Source organism: Capricornis sumatraensis, chromosome 5 (genome assembly GCF_032405125.1).
Source record: "Capricornis sumatraensis isolate serow.1 chromosome 5, serow.2, whole genome shotgun sequence".
In the NCBI taxonomy this organism is placed as follows: Eukaryota; Metazoa; Chordata; class Mammalia; order Artiodactyla; family Bovidae; genus Capricornis; species Capricornis sumatraensis.
The window spans coordinates 20,937,917-20,956,578 of record NC_091073.1 but is presented as its reverse complement, the minus strand read 5'-3'; the positions used below and the strand labels follow the sequence as shown (position 1 = coordinate 20,956,578).

Genomic DNA, 18,662 nt, shown 5'->3' with positions numbered 1-18,662 from the left:
ACCATCAGGGTCTTTTCCAATGAGTCAACCCTTCACATGAGGTGGCCAAAGTATTGGAGTTTCGGCTTTAAAATTAGTCCTTCCAATGAACACCCAGGGCTGATCTCCTTCAGAATGGACTGGTTGGATCTCCTTGCAGTCCAAGGGACTCTCAAGAGTCTTCTCCAACACCACAGTTCAAAAGCATCAATTCTTCGGTGCTCAGCTTTTTTCACAGTCCAACTCTCACATCCATACATGACCACTGGGAAAACCATAGCCTTGACTAGATGGACCTTTGTTGGCAAAATAATGTCTCTACTTTTGAATATGCTGTCTAGGTTGGTCATAACTTTCCTTCCAAGGAGTAAGCGTCTTTTAATTTCATGGCTGCAGTCACCATCTGCAGTGATTTGGAGCCCAAAAACATAGTCTGTCACTGTTTCTACTGTTTCCCCATCTATTGTTTATGAAGTGATGGGACCAGATGCCATGATCTTCGTTTTCTGAATGTTGAGCTTTAAGCTAACTTTTCACTTTCCTCTTTCACTTTCATCACGAGGCTCTTTAGTTCCTCTTCACTTTCTGCCATAAGGGTGGTGTCATCTGCATCTGAGGTTATTGATATTTCTCCCAGCAATCTTGATTCCAGCTTGTGCTTCGTCCAGCCCAGTGTTTCTCATGATGTACTCTGCATAGAAGTTAAATAAGCAGGGGGACAATATACAGCCTTGACGTACTACTACTACTTTACTGCTGCTAAGTCACTTCAGTCGTGTCTGACTCTGTGCGACCCCATAGACGGCAGCCCACCAGGCTCCCCCGTCCCTGGGATTCTTCAGGCAAGAACACTGGAGTGGGTTGCCATTTCCTTCTCCAGTGCAGGAAAGTGAAAAGTGAAAGGGAAGTCGCTCAGTCATGTCCAACTCTTCAAGACCCCATGGACTGCAGCCTACCAGGCTCCTCCATCCATGGGATTTTCCAGGCAAGAGTACTGGAGTGGGGTGCCATTGCCTTCTCCGACTCCTTTACTAGGTTGCAACAATATGGATATAACTCCTGCATGTGGTGTTGAGTGAAAGAAACAGACATCACAGAGTATGTAATATATGCTTTCCTTTACATTAAGTTCAAAATCAGAAAGAAGTAATCCACGGTGATAGAGGTCAAAGTCTTCTATTTTTGAGGAGGTGTTGACCAAGTAATACAAAGAAGCCTACCAGAGGGCTGAAAATGTTCTATGTATTATTCTGGGTGATACTTATGTGGGTATATACATATTTCAAAGTATATAGGGCAATCAGCTTCATATTTTTTCACTCTCAGCTATACCTCAATAAAATAGTAAAAAAAAAAAAAACTGAAAATACGGAGTTTGGGGAGAGGAAGGGAAAAATAGAAACACAGAGCATATCTGAAAGAAAGCACAGACTGAAATGAATTTTAGTGACAATTATTTATAGGCCTTTTAAAAAGAAAAGGACCATTTTAATGAGGGGTATACTTTTGTTTTCATATCCAATTCTAATTTCCTCACCACTTCAAGCATATATCTTCCAGCCCAAAATATCAAAAGACCTCTTTTATATAAAAATATGAAAAGCATTTTTATATAAAAATGTTCTTTTCCAAGGAACATATGATAAGCATTTGGGAGCTAATTTGGGTAACTTGGGCTAAGAGAGTTGGAAGGTCACCAGAGCATCATTTAAGATTTCTCAGTTCTGATGATTAAAGAAGCACCAAAGGATTTTCCAGCAGTTTCCCTCTTCTCAGATGCACCCCCCCACACACACTGATTGCCCCACCATTGTTGCCTAAAGACCTTTCTTTAAAAAATCCGTGGCATTAAAATGAATTGTGGAACATTTCAGTAATTTCCTGATGTTGTTTACATTCTTGTTGATGATCAGATTCAGACTTAAATTGAAGATAGTAGGGAAAACCACTAGAATATTCAGGTATGACCTAAATCAAATCCCTTATGATTTTACAGTGGAAGTGAGAAATAGATTCAAGGGATTAGATCTGATAGACAGAGTGCCTGAAGAACTATGGGTGGAGGTTCATCACATTGTATAGGACGCAGGGATTGAGACCATCTGCAAGAAAAAGAAAGGCAAAAAGGAAAAATGATTGTCCAGGGAGGCCTTACAAATAGCTGTGAAAAGAAGAGAAGTAAAAGGCAAAGGAGAAAAGGAAAGATATACCCATTTGAATGCAGAGTTCCAAAGAATAGCAAGGAGAGATAAGAAAGCCTTCTTCAGTGATCAATGCAAAGAAATAGAGGAAAACAACAGAATGGGAAAGACTAGAGATCTCTTCAAGAAAATTAGAGATACCAAGGGAACATTTCACACAAAGATGGGCTCAATAAAGGACAGAAATGGTATGCCTTACAGAAGCAAAAGATAATTAAGAAGAGGTGGCCAAAAATGCACAGAAGAACTGTACAAAATAGATCTTAATGACTCAGATAACCACGATGGTGTGATCACTGACTTAGAGCCAGACATCCTGGAATGTGAAGTCAAGTGGGCTTTTGGAAGCATCACTATCAACAAAGCTAGTGGAGGTGATGAAATTCCAGTTGAGCTGTTTCAGATCCTAAAAGATGATGCTGAGAAAGTGCTACGCTCAATATGCCAGCAAATTTGGAAAACTCAGCAGTGGCCACAGGACTGGAAAAGGTCAGTTTTCATTCCAATCCTAAAGAAAGGCAATGCCAAAGAATGCTCCAACTACTGCACTGTTGCACTCATCTAACACGCTAGTAAAGTGATGCTCAAAATTCACCAGGCTTCAACAATTCATGAACCGTGAACTTCCAGATGTTCTGGCTGGATTTAAAAAAGGCAGAGGAACCAGAGATCAAATTGCCAACATCCACTGGATCATCACAAAAGCAAGAGAGTTCCAGAAAAACATCTATTTCTGCTTTATTAACTACACCAAAGCCTTTGACTGTGTGGATCACAACAAACTATGGAAAATTCTTCAAGAGATGGGAATACCAGACCACCTGACCTGCCTCTTGAGAAATCTGTATGCAGGTCAGGAAGCAACAGTTAGAACTGGACATGGAACAACAGACTGGTTCAAATAGGGAATGGAGTACCTCAAGGCTGTATATTGTCACCCTGCTTATTTTACTAATATGCAGAGTACATCGTGAGAAACACTGGGCTGGATGAAGCGCAAGCTGGAATCAAGATTGCCAGGAGAAATACCGATAACCTCAGATATGCAGATGCCACCAGCCTTATGGCAGAAAGCAAAGAAGAATTGAAGAGCCTCTTGATGAAAAAGGAAAAGTGGAAAAGGAAAAGGAGAGTGAAAAAGTTGGCTTAAAGCTCAACATTCAGAAAACTAAGATCATGGCATCTGGCCCCATCACTTCATGGCCAATAGATGGGGAAACAGTGGAAACAGTGGCTGACTTTATTTTTGGGGGGCTCCAAAATCACTGCAGATGGTGACTGCAGCCAAGAAATTAAAACATGCTTGCTCCTTGGAAGAAAAGTTATGACCAACCAAGACAGCATATTGAAAAGCAGAGACATTACTTTGCCAACAAAGGTTCGTCTAGTCAAAGTAATGGTTTTCTCAGTAGTCATGCATGGATGTGAGAGTTGGACTATAAAGAAAGCTGAGCACCGAAGAATTGATGCTTTTGAACCATGGTGTTGGAGAAGACTTGAGAGTCACTTGGACTATAAGAAGATCCAACCAGTCCATCCTAAAGGAAATCAGTCCTGAATATTCATTGGAAGGACTGATGTTGAAGCTGAAACTCCAATCCTTTGCCCACCTTATGTGAAGAACTGACTTATTTGAAAAGACCCTGATGCTGGGAAAGATTGAAGGTGGGAGGAGAAGGGGACAACAGAAGATGAGATGGTTGAATAGCATCACCGACTCAATGGACATGAGTTTGAGTAAACTGTGGGAGTTGGTGATGGACAGAGAAGCCTGGTGTGCTGCAGTCCATGGGATCACAAAGAGTCAGACAGGACTGAGCGATTGAACTGAACTGATGATCAAAATAGTAATGGAAACAGCAGACCTTTGGAGAGCTGACAGTTGTCTATGGGACTAGTAGACTTTAACATGCTCCCAACACTGTATCTAGCATCTTGTCACTTTTAAAAAAAATTGAGTATTGTTATTCGTCTGCTCAAAGCCTTCCTTGCTGCGGACAGGCTTTTCTCTGGAGCAGCAGGTGGCTCTATTCTTTGTTGTGGTGTGTGGGCTTTTCTCGTGGTGGCTCCTCTCATTGTGGAGCACAGGCTCTAGAGCGTGGGCTCGATAGTTTCGGCTCAGGGGCTTAGTTGTTCCGCAGCATGTGAAATCTTCCTGGACCAGGGATTGAACCCTTGTCCCTTGCGTTACCAGGCCGATTGTTAACCACTGGGCCACCAGGGAAGTCTGCATCTTTGTCATTTAAACAACCTTGTCTTAAAACCATGCCTATGTTAGGACGAGTAGTTGAGGCTAGTTTGTAGTACAAAGGAAAGGAAAACGAAAGTGAGGTCACTCAGCCTTGTCCGACTCTTTGCAACCCCATGGACTGCAGCCCTACCAGGCTCCCCCATCCATGGGATTTTCCAGGCAAGAATACTGGAGTGGGTTGCCATTTCTTTCTCCAGGAGATCTTCCCAACCCAGGGATTGAACCTGGGCCTCCCGCATTGTAGGCAGATGCTTTACTGTCTGAGCCACCAGGGAAGTCCAAGGGATACCCCAAATCTCATAATTCCAATAGAAGGATTTTCTGGTTTTGTTTGTGCTCACCAAATAGTACTGGGCAGGTATCCTGGTTTTTGGACCGGCTCCTCCTCCGAATCATTTAGAGACCAGGCTGAGTGCATCTTTTCAGTTCATAAATGTTCCCTCCAGCGTTCCCTAGATGTGGACATCCCAGTCATCCCCAAAGGAGACAGAACCCACAGGAGCACAGGTGGAAAGTCTTTAGGCCACACTTGGAAGTGATGCCCATTGCCTGTGCTCACATCCTGCTGGAGAGAACTTTGTCCCACGGCCACACTGTTGTCAGGGGCACTGGAAACTATGAAGGGTGCATGGATATTGATGGGCCACTGGCAGCCTCAGTCACAAGAGCATTTGCCCATCAACTGAAAATCTGAGATGTCCGCAGGCCTGTAACAACAAAAGGAATCACCACCGACCACTGACACAAAGTGTTAGTGGATTAGACGTGTGCAAAGAACACAAAACCCAAGTTTCTCCAGAAGAGCTGACATAGAACAAATTGGAATGAGATGATTTCCAGCAGGAAGGAGCAAAGAAGTGCTACAGAAATATGTCAAATCTCAACGTAGAAAATGTTTTTAAGATTTAGATGAATGGGGAATTGAAGGATCTGGACCCATTTCCTTCTTGGCATGAAATTATTGTGACATGTCTTCTTCTTAAATACACACACACAGACACACACACACATGCTCCTGAAGTGAGAGTTAACACCAGTCATCAGACTATAAAAGTAGAAGCTGGGACTTCCTGGTGGTCCGGTGGTTAGGAATCTGCCTTGCAGTGCAGGGGACACTGGTTCGATCCCCAGTCAGGAAACTAAGATCCCACATACTGTGAAGCCAATAAGCCCTTGTGCTCCACAGCTACTGAACCTGCGAGCTCTGGAGGCCACAAGTAGAAAGCCAATGCATTCAACAAAAGACCTCACATGAGGCAGTGGAGATCTCACGTGTCAAAGCTAAGACTTCAGGTAGCTAAATCAATAAATAAATAACATTTAAATAATTTTTTTTAAGTAGAAGCTACAGGCCCAAAGCACGTGATGGTATGTGTTACGTTACTCTGCACCAGGTTCCCTGGTGGCTCAGCTGGTAAAGAATCCTCCTGCAATGCAGAAGACCCTGGTTCAATTCCTGGGTCATGAAGATCCCCTGGAGAAGGACTAGCTACCCACTCCAGTATTCTTGGTCTTCCCTGGTGTCTCAGCTGGTAAAGAATCTGCCTGCAATGTGGGAGACCTGGGTTAAATCCTTGGATAGGGAAGATCCCCTGGAGGAGAGCATGGCAACCCACTCCAGTATTCTTTCCTGGAGAATACCCATGGACAGCGGACCCTGGCAGGCTACAGGGCATGGGGGTCCCAAAGAGCTGGACACAACTGAGCGACTTTCACTTTCGTACACCAGGTTAAAAACTATTTCTTTGACTAGCATGTTTAGCTCTTCCTATTAGTACCAGGGTAACATAACTAAGATATGGTTCCTGCCCCAAGGTCCCTGGAGAATATAGACAAAGATAGTCAGTTAAAATGATAATGACCATGTAATGTGGCATGTCCCATGAGAGGACAGTAAGGTGCTGTTGAGGCCCAGAAAGAGGAGCATGTGCCTTAGGGATGGAAGTGTGGTTTCTAGAAGAAGTGGCACAAGCTGGATTGTGAAGGGCCAAGAAAGAAGAAATATGACATCATTGGGAACCACATGTGAAGAGGAAGAGGATGAAACCACTTTATGAGCTGAGAGATCACACTGGGAGAAAAGAATTAGGAGAGAGAGGCAAGCACATGGGGCAGAACATGAAGGGTGCTCTTGTGCAGGTTACAGAGCCTGTCTTCACCCTCCAAGTTCTGGGAACCAGCAAAAGTGTTGTTATGAGTCGGTCTTTTCCAGGTTGCTCTGAATACCCAGGTCCATCACACTTTGGAACTCAAAGGCAGCCAAATACATCCACAAAGGGAAAGGCTCAGTCTTTTTCCCTTCTTTGCTTTATCCAGGACCTGCAGCAGAATGAATGAACACCACTCCTCAAGCAAGGAAGTTCTCAGCAAATCATTTCACCTGTTAATTTAGGAGTTTATTTGTGTTTGTGCGTCATGATTACTTACAGAACTATCAATAAGCATAATTAAAATATACCATAATGTGATGTACAAGCAGGTGTAGCTTGGGCAGCCAAGAGACAGCTGGCACACTTGCCAGCCTTTCACGTGAAATGTAGACATGAATAAATGATCCAAAAAAGTAGTAAAAAGAAAAGGAATAATGATATATGTTTAAAACCTCAATAAAGTACAAGAATATCAGTGGGGTAAAGAGATAGTACTACAGCCTTTTACTCTCTCCTGAAACATGTGCTTCTCAGATTAGAGAGAAATTGATAAAGCGGGTACCCTGGGTTTGGTCTTGTGACCTGAGTTAATACTTCCACTAATGACCTAAAAGAGGAAGTGAACCGAGTCGGTTACATTTTCTGATGACAGAATTGCTTTCTTAAGTTAAAAACAGAAAAAAAAAAAAAAAACAAAAAAACTCAGCAGCTGAGCAAACATTAAAACACTCGGGGCCATGTGATAACTAACTAAATTAATCTGAACTCTATCGGCATATGGCAAACTACATAATTGTGACTCATTTTAACCATCTTTCTTTCAACTTGCCAAGGCCTTGAGAATAGAAAACTTCTTACTCTTTGATTCCTGTGTAAATGAATGTGTTGCATGGCAAACAACAGTTTGTATTTTTGAACAAGAAGCCAGAGTCACAGACGTTGAATATGTTAGATTATTTTGATGCAATGAGTCGACAAAGTGACAAGGGAGAAAAGAGTAGTGGGCCAAGTGCTGACATTCACATTTTGGGTGATATGCAGTTAATCTTACTGGTTTGAGATTTGCTACAGTTAGGACAGCAAAGTGTTTCAGTGACATGAGCGTGGACTTTCACATCCTGCCCCTCCCCTGCCAGTCAAGTGAGCTGGGGCGAGTTACCTAATGTTTCTGAAAACCAGCTTCCTTCTCTGTGAAACAGAAACAAAATTATGGCGTAGGAGTGTTGTGAGCAGCAAATGAGAATATGTGCCTGTGTATCATCTCTAGTCAGTTAATGGTGGAGAATAGCGGTTGAGGAAGAGGGACGTCGGTGTCTGGGGAAGTCTAACTGAAATTCAGCAGACAGAGCATGTGGTCCATATTCCGTAGCCTGATGGTTCACTCCTTCTGGTATGCTCTCTCCTTATTCATTCAGTGTGTTTTATACCTGCTACCTGGAGGCATGCCGCCTTAGCCTTAGAAAACTAGACAGCATGCTTTCAGGCTCACAGAGCTTCTCGTTCAGAGGATAGCTGGTCTTACCTGGGAGCAGGTAGCACTTACCAGAGCTTTGTGTGCTAAGCGAATTTTGCAAGGTGCCTTGATCATACAGAGGAAGCGGCTGCTAACTCTCCTGAGAAGCAACAGGAAAAGGGTCTCATGGGAGAAAACCTTTGCATGGGAGCTCTACAGTGTGAGGACGAGTTGCCATGTGCACAGCAAGGGGAAGGGGACTTTCCAGGCAGAGAAACAGCGCAGAAGCATGGATATGGGTTTGAGCTGGTGTCGCTGAAGTGTATAGTGCCCGGCAGGTGATGTGGGAGACGAGGCGGATGGGCTGAAGGCTGGCAGGCAGGGTACGGGTGTGGCGTGTGTGCGTGCTAAGTCACTTCATTCATGTCCAGCTCTTTGTGACCCCATAGACTGTAGCCCATCAGGCTCCTCTGTCCTTGGGATACTCCAGGCAAGAATACTGGAGTGGGTTGCCAGGCCCTCCTCCAGGGATCGTCCCCGCCCAGGGATTGAACCCGTATCTCTTATCTCTCCTGTGTTGGTAGGCAGGTTCTTTACCACTAGTGCCACCTGGGAAGCCTGTATGGGTGTGGACTTGGTACTTTATACAAGAGAAGACAACATCTAACCCAGGCTGGCCCCTGGCCTTTCTACTTACTGGCTACTTGGTTTTAGGCAAATTACTTTGTACATCAGTTTTTTTCTTCTATGCAAATGAAGATAATTTTGCATACTTTGAAGAACTGCAGCGTGAAGCATTTGTAAAACAGTGCTGTCCAGAGTGTTCATTCCTTTTTCTTTTCCTCTTCCCTGGAAACTTGGAAGAGTAGACTATGATATGGGTGCCTGCTTCTCCTGCATCATCATTAAGATAACTGCTTGATGAAGGCATTCGTACAGTGCAGTATCTTATTCATCCCTAGTACAGTCTTTTATCCATTCCTAGAAGATCACTTTGAGACATTGGTGTGCTCCATTCTCCTAGGTGACTTTTATACTCATGATCAGAACATTTATAAACTTGAACTTCTGAAGAGCAGGAAAGGGTAGGAAAGAATAGGAAAGAAATTGGCTTTTTGTCTGAAATTGAGTATCTAAAAATGAGTGTCTAAATTATGGTGTTTGTGTAAATGGGTTGAGAGCATGTCAGCCACAGTTGTGCCTGTCCTGATTATACAGGTGGATCCAAAATTGTTGGCTTGAGTAAAGATTTATTATTTCATGTAAAGGGAATGCTAACCAAAAAATTCAATTTTATCTGTAATTTCAGCAGTAATGAAAAGCTTTCAAATTATCACTGCTGCTGCTGCTGCTGCTAAGTCGCCTCAGTCGTGTCCGACTCTGTGCGACCCCAGAGATGGCTGCCCACCAGGCTCCCTCGTCCCTGGGATTCTCCAGGCAAGAACACTGGAGTGGGTTGCCATTTCCTTCTCCAATTCATGAAAGTGAAACTAACTTATTCATTATTGCTGAACTGTTAAAGTTCAAAATGCATGCTTAGGAGGAAATGAAGTAAGATGACCACTGCATCTTTCTTGTTTTGGGCAAAATACTGCTTATATTAACTATGAAGCTGCAGCGTTAAAGACATACAGGTCTTCCTCAACTTACATTGGGGTTATGTCTCAATAAAATCATCATAGGTTGAAAATGCATTTTGAAAAAAAAGAAGATGCATTTGATACACCCAGGATAAATGCCAGGCTCCTCTGTCCATGGGATTCTCCAGGCAACATTACTGGAGTGGGTTGCCATTTCCTCCTCCAGGGGATCTTCCTGACCCAGGGATCAAACCCCACGTCTCTTGCATCAGAAGGTGACTCTTTACCGCTAGTGCCGCCTGGGAAGCCCCAGAATAGAAACTAACATCCTGAGCACACCTGCAAGACCCTGGGATATGCCCCAGCCCACCTCTCTTGCCCCATCTCATACCACCTTTCTGTTTGCTCTCAGCGATCCAGCCACACTAGTTTTCTGGGGCCTGTCTTACTGCCCTCCACCCCAGTGCCTTTGCACATGCTCTCCCCTCTGCTGGAGCTCTCTCTCCTTGCATGCTTCTCATGCTCAGTCCTGCAGAAGAGAGCTGGAGTCCCACCTCCCAGGAGAACAGCCTCTCAACCAGATCTCTTGGTAAATCATTCTTACGGAATGGTGTGACTCTCCTTTGGCTCGCTTCACTCTGTTATTTCCTCACTGATATGAAAATGCCCCCTGAACTAGCATCATGAGGCCCCCATTTTGCTCACTGCTATTGGCACATGGAAGATGTTCAGTAAATGTTTGATAAATGATTGAATAGAGAGAGAGGCAAAGCCATCTTCTAGAAGATAATGTCAAAGTAAGAGTAAGATGGGGAGTTAGCTTTATTTTACTTTTAAAGGAAAGAAAACACTAGGACAAAATGCAAAGCTACTCTCAAATGATCTGGTTGTGGAGTAATATGAAGACCTTTCCCACTGAATGGAGAAGCCAGATTGCACTGACTATGAATAGCTTTGGCTTCATCATAAGCAGTTCAAGCTGGGGCTAAGAGGTAGAATTTCGGCTTAGGAAATGTAAGTACAGAGAAAGTGTCCTGTCGTTTAGGCATGCAAGACATTACTCCTTTTTCTGGTAAATAGTATTTTTGCAGCCTTGGGAGGGCAGGACCCATGCTAAAGAGGATCTAATATACGTGAACATTTCTTAGAGTTTGGAGAGTAAGAGGACAGAGTGGGGAGGGGGGGTGCAACAGGAATAAAATTAAGAATTTGAAAAGATACCTTTATTTGAAGATTTTTTAAAGAACCTTGAAAACCACAGGAGCTCCTCAAGATGTTTATGTAATTGAAAATAATTTATTTGGGATTGAAAGGAATAATAAAACATTGTCACTTGAGTCCTAGTGGAGACACATGATATTAGACTCTCGACGTGGCCTGTGCTCACCTGTGTCCTTGGTGTTTTGTCCTCGGGCAGCAAACTAGAGATGTGTTTTAGAGAACAGGCATGGAACACAAAATATTAAATGAGCTTTGCCGTATTCACAATGCCTACCACTGTCGCATCCTTCTTGTTTGGCAGGGAAGGAGCTCAACATTTGGAAACTCAGCAGTGCATTAAGTATTTTAATAATCATTGTTGACACACAAAGCATATGGCCTTTCAGAACTCACTGGGTCAAGCGTTGAAGTCTTCTTCTGGGTTTCTAAAATTACTTTACAAAATTCAGACAGAATTAAATTAGGGCACCTTTCAGTGTTTAATTCATGAGCCTTGTGTTATAAGCAAGGGAATTAAGTTTTCTTCTAGGATAAAAGAATATCTATGTGTAACTTACTATGTTAATGTAAAAGAAAAAGCAAAATTCACATCCCACAATAAAGTTATTTGCATTTAATTAGAAAAATCTAGAACCTCTGCATGAACAGGCCAGCCTTGTATCTACCTGGTAGTTACTGTGTACTCCTATTCATGACTTAAGGCTCAGATACCAGATATACTCAGATATCCCCCATAATAATGTGGTCTTCATTATCCTCCAACTCAAAATTTATATCAGTGGCTCAGCAATAAAGAACCTGCCTGCAATGCAAGAGACACAGCAGGAGCCTTGGGTTCGATTCGTGGGTGGAGATGATTCCCCTAGGGAAGGAAGTGGCAAGCCACTCTAGTATTCTTGCCCAGAGAATCCCATGGAGAGCCCATGGGGTCGCAAGAGTTGGACACAGCTTAGCAACTAAACAACAACATGGCCATAGTGATGCTATGAAATAAACACCTGTAACGCTCAGTGGCTTAGCACAGTGAGCACTTCTTACTGCTCACAGGTCTGTGAGTTAGCAAGGCACTTCCGGTCTCTGCTGGGCTCACACATGAGTCTTTGGTCAACTGTGGGGAGGCGAGAGGCTCGGCTGATCATGGCTGGCCTCGCTCAGCTATCTGGGTATCAGCTGGCCAACGGCTGATCTCCGAGGACGGCTGGGTTTACCTCCTCATGTCTCTTGCATTCACAGGCCTCAGCGTCACTTCAGTTGGCCAGCCCAGGCACATTCTCAGGTTGGCCGGGGCATGTTCTCATGGCAGTCTCAGAGAAGGGGGAGAGAAAGTGGAAGCATGCTAGCATTTTTTTTTCCAGTTTCATCACATCTGGCCCATTGGCCAAAGCAAGTCACACACCATGCCCAGTGTCAAAGTGGGCGGAGACTCCAGGGTCTCAGGGCTAAGGGTGTGGATAACAGGGAGGCCTGTGGTTGGGGAGACCATCGGTGCACCCCACCCCTGCCACCCTCAGCATTAATCAGCCCCTTGTCCGTGTGCCTCTGTCTTCACTCAGTTCTGCTGTGCTTCTCCCGTTGCATTAAATACAGTTGCTAACTTGTCCATCATCGCTAAAAGACTGGAGGAGCCTGTGCCTCTGTGCATTCATCCTTAAGTATTTTTTAACCACCTGCCTTGTGTCTTATTCCTTTACAGACCTCCCAGTGCCTAGCACTGGGCCTGAAATAGAAGAAGCTCTCTCACACTCACTGAGTATGTGTTGAATGAATACATGCATGAACGCTCACACCTGGAGTTATTTCCTCCCCCTTCAGAAGGAAAGGGTAGGACAAGATGCCTCTCAGGATCTCTGCTGAAGGGTTCTTCCCAAGTTGAGCCTCGAGTGAACCAGAGGGCACCTGCAGTGGAACTCTCTGCTGCTTAAACATCTTTCCCTCCACACTCTCCCACTTCTCCCTTCAGGAACTAGGGTTTTCTTTTTTGTATCATCCTTACTCTTCTCCAAGGAAGGCAGAAAATCGCTGATATTTAACACATCCTAACTTTTTACAGCTTGCGTGCTCCCATAGTTTTCCCTGGAGTCTGTCCATTCCATAGCGAGGAATGATCGCGTTCTGGGTTTAAGCTCACAGTGTGGCTTGAGGGGAGCTTGATGGCTTCTCTTTGCTGGGTTTCCAAACTCCATTGACAAGGAATACAGAGGAATTCTTAGGGAAATGCTTTACACAGCTATCGAAACAAGACCCTATTCGTATAGGGCACTAATTCTGTCAATATGATATTAAATGGATTGCCTGATTATTTTCCAGTTCCATAGACATCTACAGGAAAACATGTGTTTCTGGGTAGAATCATAATTTTGAGCTTTGATTTTGCAAGAAGTTGTGGAAGTTGTTTGTGGGGCAGGGGACAGATAGTGCAGCTTTGGAGTCAGCAGGCTAATCTAGAATGCCAGCCCTGTGGGTCAGTTAAGTCTTCTGACAAAGCCTCTTCTTCTCAGCAGTCAGACGGGCAATACAGAGGCTAACAGAGTAAAGCTGCTATGTGATGAGGAAATTGTATTAATTGTTCAGTTGTACCCATTGTACTCATTGTGAATTATATCTATTGCTAAATTGTTTTCAATGTTATGTTATGATGACTGATAGCTACTGTATCAGTGGCTACTATTATTATATAATGCCCTATAATTTTGAAAGCTGCAAATATAGATTATTAACGGGAAAAGTTATTATAATCTAAATCCATGACCTTCATGTTTATTTTTATATAAAAATTTTTACTTTTAGGACTGTTCTCAAGGTTCTACTTTAAAATGGTACTCAAGCACTTTGCCTTTTGAAATGGTCTGGAAATTTGCTTCATTCAGTCACCAAATATCTGCTTTTCTGTTCAACACCTGCTTGGTGTGAGGTTGCTAGGTGCTAATCACATAATGGTGATCAAGGCAGATATCATCTTCAGGTCCTCCCCTGCCCTACCCCCCACCCAAGGTATCCTGTGATGAAAGAGCTACCATTAACGAGTCAGCATTATTCCCAACTCCCAGTTACCTACCTGGTCACTACAACTGCATGAATTATCTGAGATAAATTAATATGTGACTAACTTCCCTGTTAAGGTAGGATGTGTTGATGCTTCAGGTTTGAGAAAGGGGAAATTTTGACTCTACTGTTTGTACTGTAACTGTATAAATTTTTAAAACTTTCTATTTTACTATCAAATGACATGTAGAATAGACATTTCTGAAATCTCCCTTATCCCCGCCTCCATCCCTGAATTACTACTGATACATGGCGTAGGGATGTATGGAAGATTACTTGGGTACATACACAATAATAGAACATTGAAAGTTTATCTGTGGGGATAGTTTTCTGGGCTGCATCACAATTTCCTATGTGGTATCCTAGATTGGATCTCGAGACAGGAAAAAAAAAAAAAAACAGTGAAAAAGCTAGTTAAATCTGAATAACATCTGTTGTTAAGTTAATAAGATTGTATCAGTGTTAATTTCATATTTTTTAACAAATGTACCATGTTATGTGAGATGTTTATTTTAGAGGAAGGTAATGAAGAGTATATGGGGACATCAGCTTCAAAGAACCATAGGAAAATAACGGGGAAAAAATTGTCCTCTTACCACCCTGTGACTTTCCAGACCTGCCCACTATGGTCAGTTTGTGAATGCCTTGAGAGGAGAGGAATTCTAACATTCGACTGAGAAAAATATTCTCAAGATAGTACGTCTGCTGTAAAATTGATATACAATACTGTCATTTAGGTCCTTTGGAAGTAATGAGTAGATATTATAGGGTTTTCTCAGTTGCCTGAATTTTCAAAAGTGTTTTGAAAATTTGAAAGAGATAATCCTACTATTGGTCTTTTTCCATGGACAAATTTTTATCACTTAAAAATTTGAATTTGAGTGGGTCAGAGATTCTCTTTCTACTTTCATAGGTGCAAACACAAGTTCGCCTTGCCAAAAAAAGCTTTGACAAATTGAAGATGGATGTGTGTCAAAAAGTGGATCTTCTTGGAGCGAGCAGATGCAATCTCTTGTCTCATATGCTAGCAACATACCAGGTAACAAAGTGAAAAATGTTTGTCGCAATGAAATAAGAATGTGACATGCTTTAGATAGCAGAAAAATGGAGCTTGAGCCCAAAGTATGATTTGGGCATGAGGAAGTTCTGATTGCCTTTGTCATAATTTACTTCCTGCATCTCTCCTTTTTAGCATCCTGTGCTGTGTGCAAAGTTGCTTCGGTCATGTCTGACTCTGCAACCCTATGGACTGTAGCCTGCCAGGCTTCTGTATCCATGCGATTCATCCTACAGTTAATCAGACTGAATATTAGCTGTTCCCTGAGCGTACACTGTAATTCCCCACCTGCCTGCATTTATTTAGGTGGTTCCTTCTGCCTGAGTGCCCTCGCTCTCCACTTGTACCTTCCCAAATTACACTCAGTTGATGTGCCAACAATGTGTTACCTCCTTCAGTACGCCTCCTCTGAACTCTCTTAGCATTGTTGCCTGTAATTCTCATGCCACAGTCACTTCCTCATTAGGCTGTCATAATCTAATGAACTTGCTTTTGTCTCCTTATTGCCTCTGCGTTCCCTCAGGATGGCACTTGCATCTATCAGCTGTAGAGGAAGACTCTGGGGGTTGTAGGTTATCTACAATGGAGAAGACCAGATTTCCTGTCCTCAGGGAATTTGGAGTTTAGAAAGGAAGTCAGAGACAGTAACATCTGACTATATTTTCTCTGCCTCAAAGACAGAACAGGGTGTGCTAAGTGAAATGAGATCCACCAAAAAGCCAGTGGAGGCTTGAAGAGGGAGACATGGAATCAGGTGAGGGATCACAGAAGTCCATTGTCAATGACCAGCCCTGGGTTTTTGAGGATGGATCGGATGAGATGAGTACAAAGAGAATGGATGGGTTTTGGAGGATGGATCAGATGAGATGAGTACAAAGAGAATGGAGAGGAGAGCCTCCTAAGGAGTGGAGCAGCGTGAGCTGTAAGGGGACAGGGAGCCGTGACGTTTGGCTGAAATACAGGGTGTGAGTAGAGGTGTGATAGGTGACGAGGCTGCAGAGGTGAGTCAAAATCTTATTTGAGAAGACCTTGAAAGCCACAGATGGACACACTTCTTCTAGGGCCCATGACTAGATCTGAGGCATTTCAAATGCTAATGGCGTTACTGTCTTTCTTTACAGACCACTCTGCTTCATTTTTGGGAGAAAACTTCTCACACTATGGCAGCCATCCATGAGAGCTTCAGGGGTTATCAGCCATATGAATTTACCACGTTAAAGGTATGAAAGCTAGAAAGTCCATTAGAAAATCTTATAAAAAGTCAAGTCTTGTTTCTATCACCAGCAGTGTACATTGAAGCAAGCATCATTATTATAACAGACTCTTAATGTCAAAGAGATAATTATTCCCCCCCCCCACCTTCGCCAGTAGAATCTTTTTTATCCCATCAGTATTCAATACAACAAAAGCCACAAGCATCCAAAACCACAGGTTGAACCTTGGTACTTATAACTGGGAGATGAATTGTGGTGATCCTGAGCCTAATGATTGGCCCAGCTCCTTTTAAAATACTTGTTTGATGTTGCTGAAGAAAAGATTATGCAAGCCTAGTACACTTTGTTACCTTTTACTCATTAAAATATATTCACCTAGGAAGGTATTTTCTTTTTTCTCTTCTAACAAGTATTTTATTCTGTGAGTACCATCCCATATAGAATATAACTTTTTCCTAACACTGCAGTCATATTTCCTAATTGAAGCAGCAATACTAAACTCAGTGATTTCTCAACCCAAAAGGAATGTATGCAAAATGTCAGGTTCTCAGCATCACAACTGAAGGTGGAGTCATTTTGCTTTCTGATGGTTGCTGTGGGTGAATGCATATTGAGATAAGGAAGTGATTTAGATTCTAGAAGAATTTTCAGAATGATGACAGAATGCTGGGTGCTTCGTTGCCAGGTCAGATTAATATCTTTGAAAGGAAGAGATCAGGAGAGAACTCATTAAACTTCATCTTGAAAATACCTTCCTTTTAATTTTTCAGGCAGTTTGTAAGTAGGTCTCATCATGCTTAACAAAACATTAAGAAGTTTTTACTTTTTTTTCTTTTTATTTGTTGCCTTAAAACACCTCTTTGATTTTGAGATGTTCATAATGTTACCATATCTACAAAAGTACTAAGACAGTAGTAACCCTGTGTATCCCTGGCCTCCTGTGTTGAGGAAAATTTGACTCCTTAAATTTTTCTGTGATATTTTTCCTGCAAAGAGGACTGAGCTGATTATGCTAGAGGATTTCTGGGCAGAGAATTTAGTGAGTCTGGTGGCCATGCCCTAGGATATAATTCAAAATATTTGGGGCAAATGATTACCCATTGCCTTTTACATCCCCCAGGCCTTCCTTAAATTGCGGTTTAAGTAACAGTTTAATTATGATATAAATTCAGTAGGAGTAATACATCTGTTAAGGTGTAATAAGATTATAATAATGTTAAGAATGTCAAGTGTCCAGAAGTCAACCAAATTAAGTGTGCTTTTATTACCTCTTTAGAATGCTATTCATCTAAGCTTTCAATGATGACATGTTATATTAGAATCTGAAGCTAGTAGCTAATTATTTTCTTTATATGGACTCAAACCCATATAATAGAACCCTGTTATTACCCAGCCCATTACTGCCTAGATGGAGGCATGTTGCATATCATATTGTATGCCACAGACTATGGGAATGAAAACCATGAATACCTATGTATCACACTCAAATATAGACTACAACCTGATTTACCAACCCTCTTGCACTAATAATGTTTTAAAAATACAAGCCTTTTATATAAAAGATTTTGACTTGATCAAGTCATCTTTCAATACATATACTGATATATCTACATATATTGTATACACACACATATGAATGGCACTGTATATCGATAATGAATATTTTGAAATTTAAATAAATATTTTCATGATTTACTTGTTCCCTGGATTTACCTAAGCAAATAGCCCCTGAAGTGCCTTTTGAGACACTGGCTGGAAAGAAAACAATGTCTTTGGAGAGGTGTGCCAAGCTCTGTTAATGAAAAGCAACTCATTTGCTTTCTTTGCTGCAGGGCGTATTCCGAGTGTGTTGGTAATTGTGCCATTGCAGCTGTATTTCCTGACTGTTAGTTTTATGCTTGATGAAGGATGATAATGAATGTGTTAAACAGTCGGTGCATGCTGTTTGGAGCAAAGAGTCTTCTGTTGCAGAATTACAGGGATGTAACTCACATCCCAGGAGTTCAGGTTTTATTTCTTATAAGCCTTTCTCTAGAAAATACGTGTAATTCTTTCTTATATAATATTTTTATATTTATATTTTCTTTATAAAAGTGAACTGAGTCTCTATCTCACACAACTTGAAAATTTTCCAAGTGACTATTTTGATATTTTAGAAATATTTTGTGGCACTGTTTTATGGAATAACAGCTGTGACATTTTTACTCAGGCCTGGTGTGATTATCTTGATTCCATGCTTATTGACATATTCCTTTGTCATTCTAATTTTATGATAAATAAATTTTTGTAGCATTTTAACCTTATGGAAAATTTAGTCTCATAATTTTAAATTATTTTTTAAAAACCCTGTTAATCTAATAATGGTAACAACTGAAACTGAGAGTTGAGAAAGAAATTGTCTTTTGAGTGGTTTCCAATAGAAGAAGCAATTCCCTAATCTCATATTTTCAAACAATAAATATTTATTGGTTCATTACAATTTACTAAACATACATATTTTGCATTAATAATCAT

At 41.9% G+C, this 18,662-nt stretch overlaps 1 protein-coding gene across 4 annotated transcripts in view; it reads left to right on the top strand.

Annotated features, from left to right (window-relative positions):
- The window catches only part of ICA1 (islet cell autoantigen 1), a 163,888-nt gene that overhangs the window by 99,021 nt on the left and 46,205 nt on the right, over nt 1-18,662 (top strand). For 3 of the 4 annotated variants that reach the window (XM_068973419.1, XM_068973418.1, XM_068973417.1), the window contains exons 7-8: nt 14,791-14,916; nt 16,056-16,154. In XM_068973419.1, coding sequence (XP_068829520.1) covers nt 14,791-14,916; nt 16,056-16,154 — 225 coding nt within the window. The remainder of the gene's footprint in view (nt 1-14,790; nt 14,917-16,055; nt 16,155-18,662) is intronic. The other variant, XM_068973420.1, reaches the window with a different exon arrangement.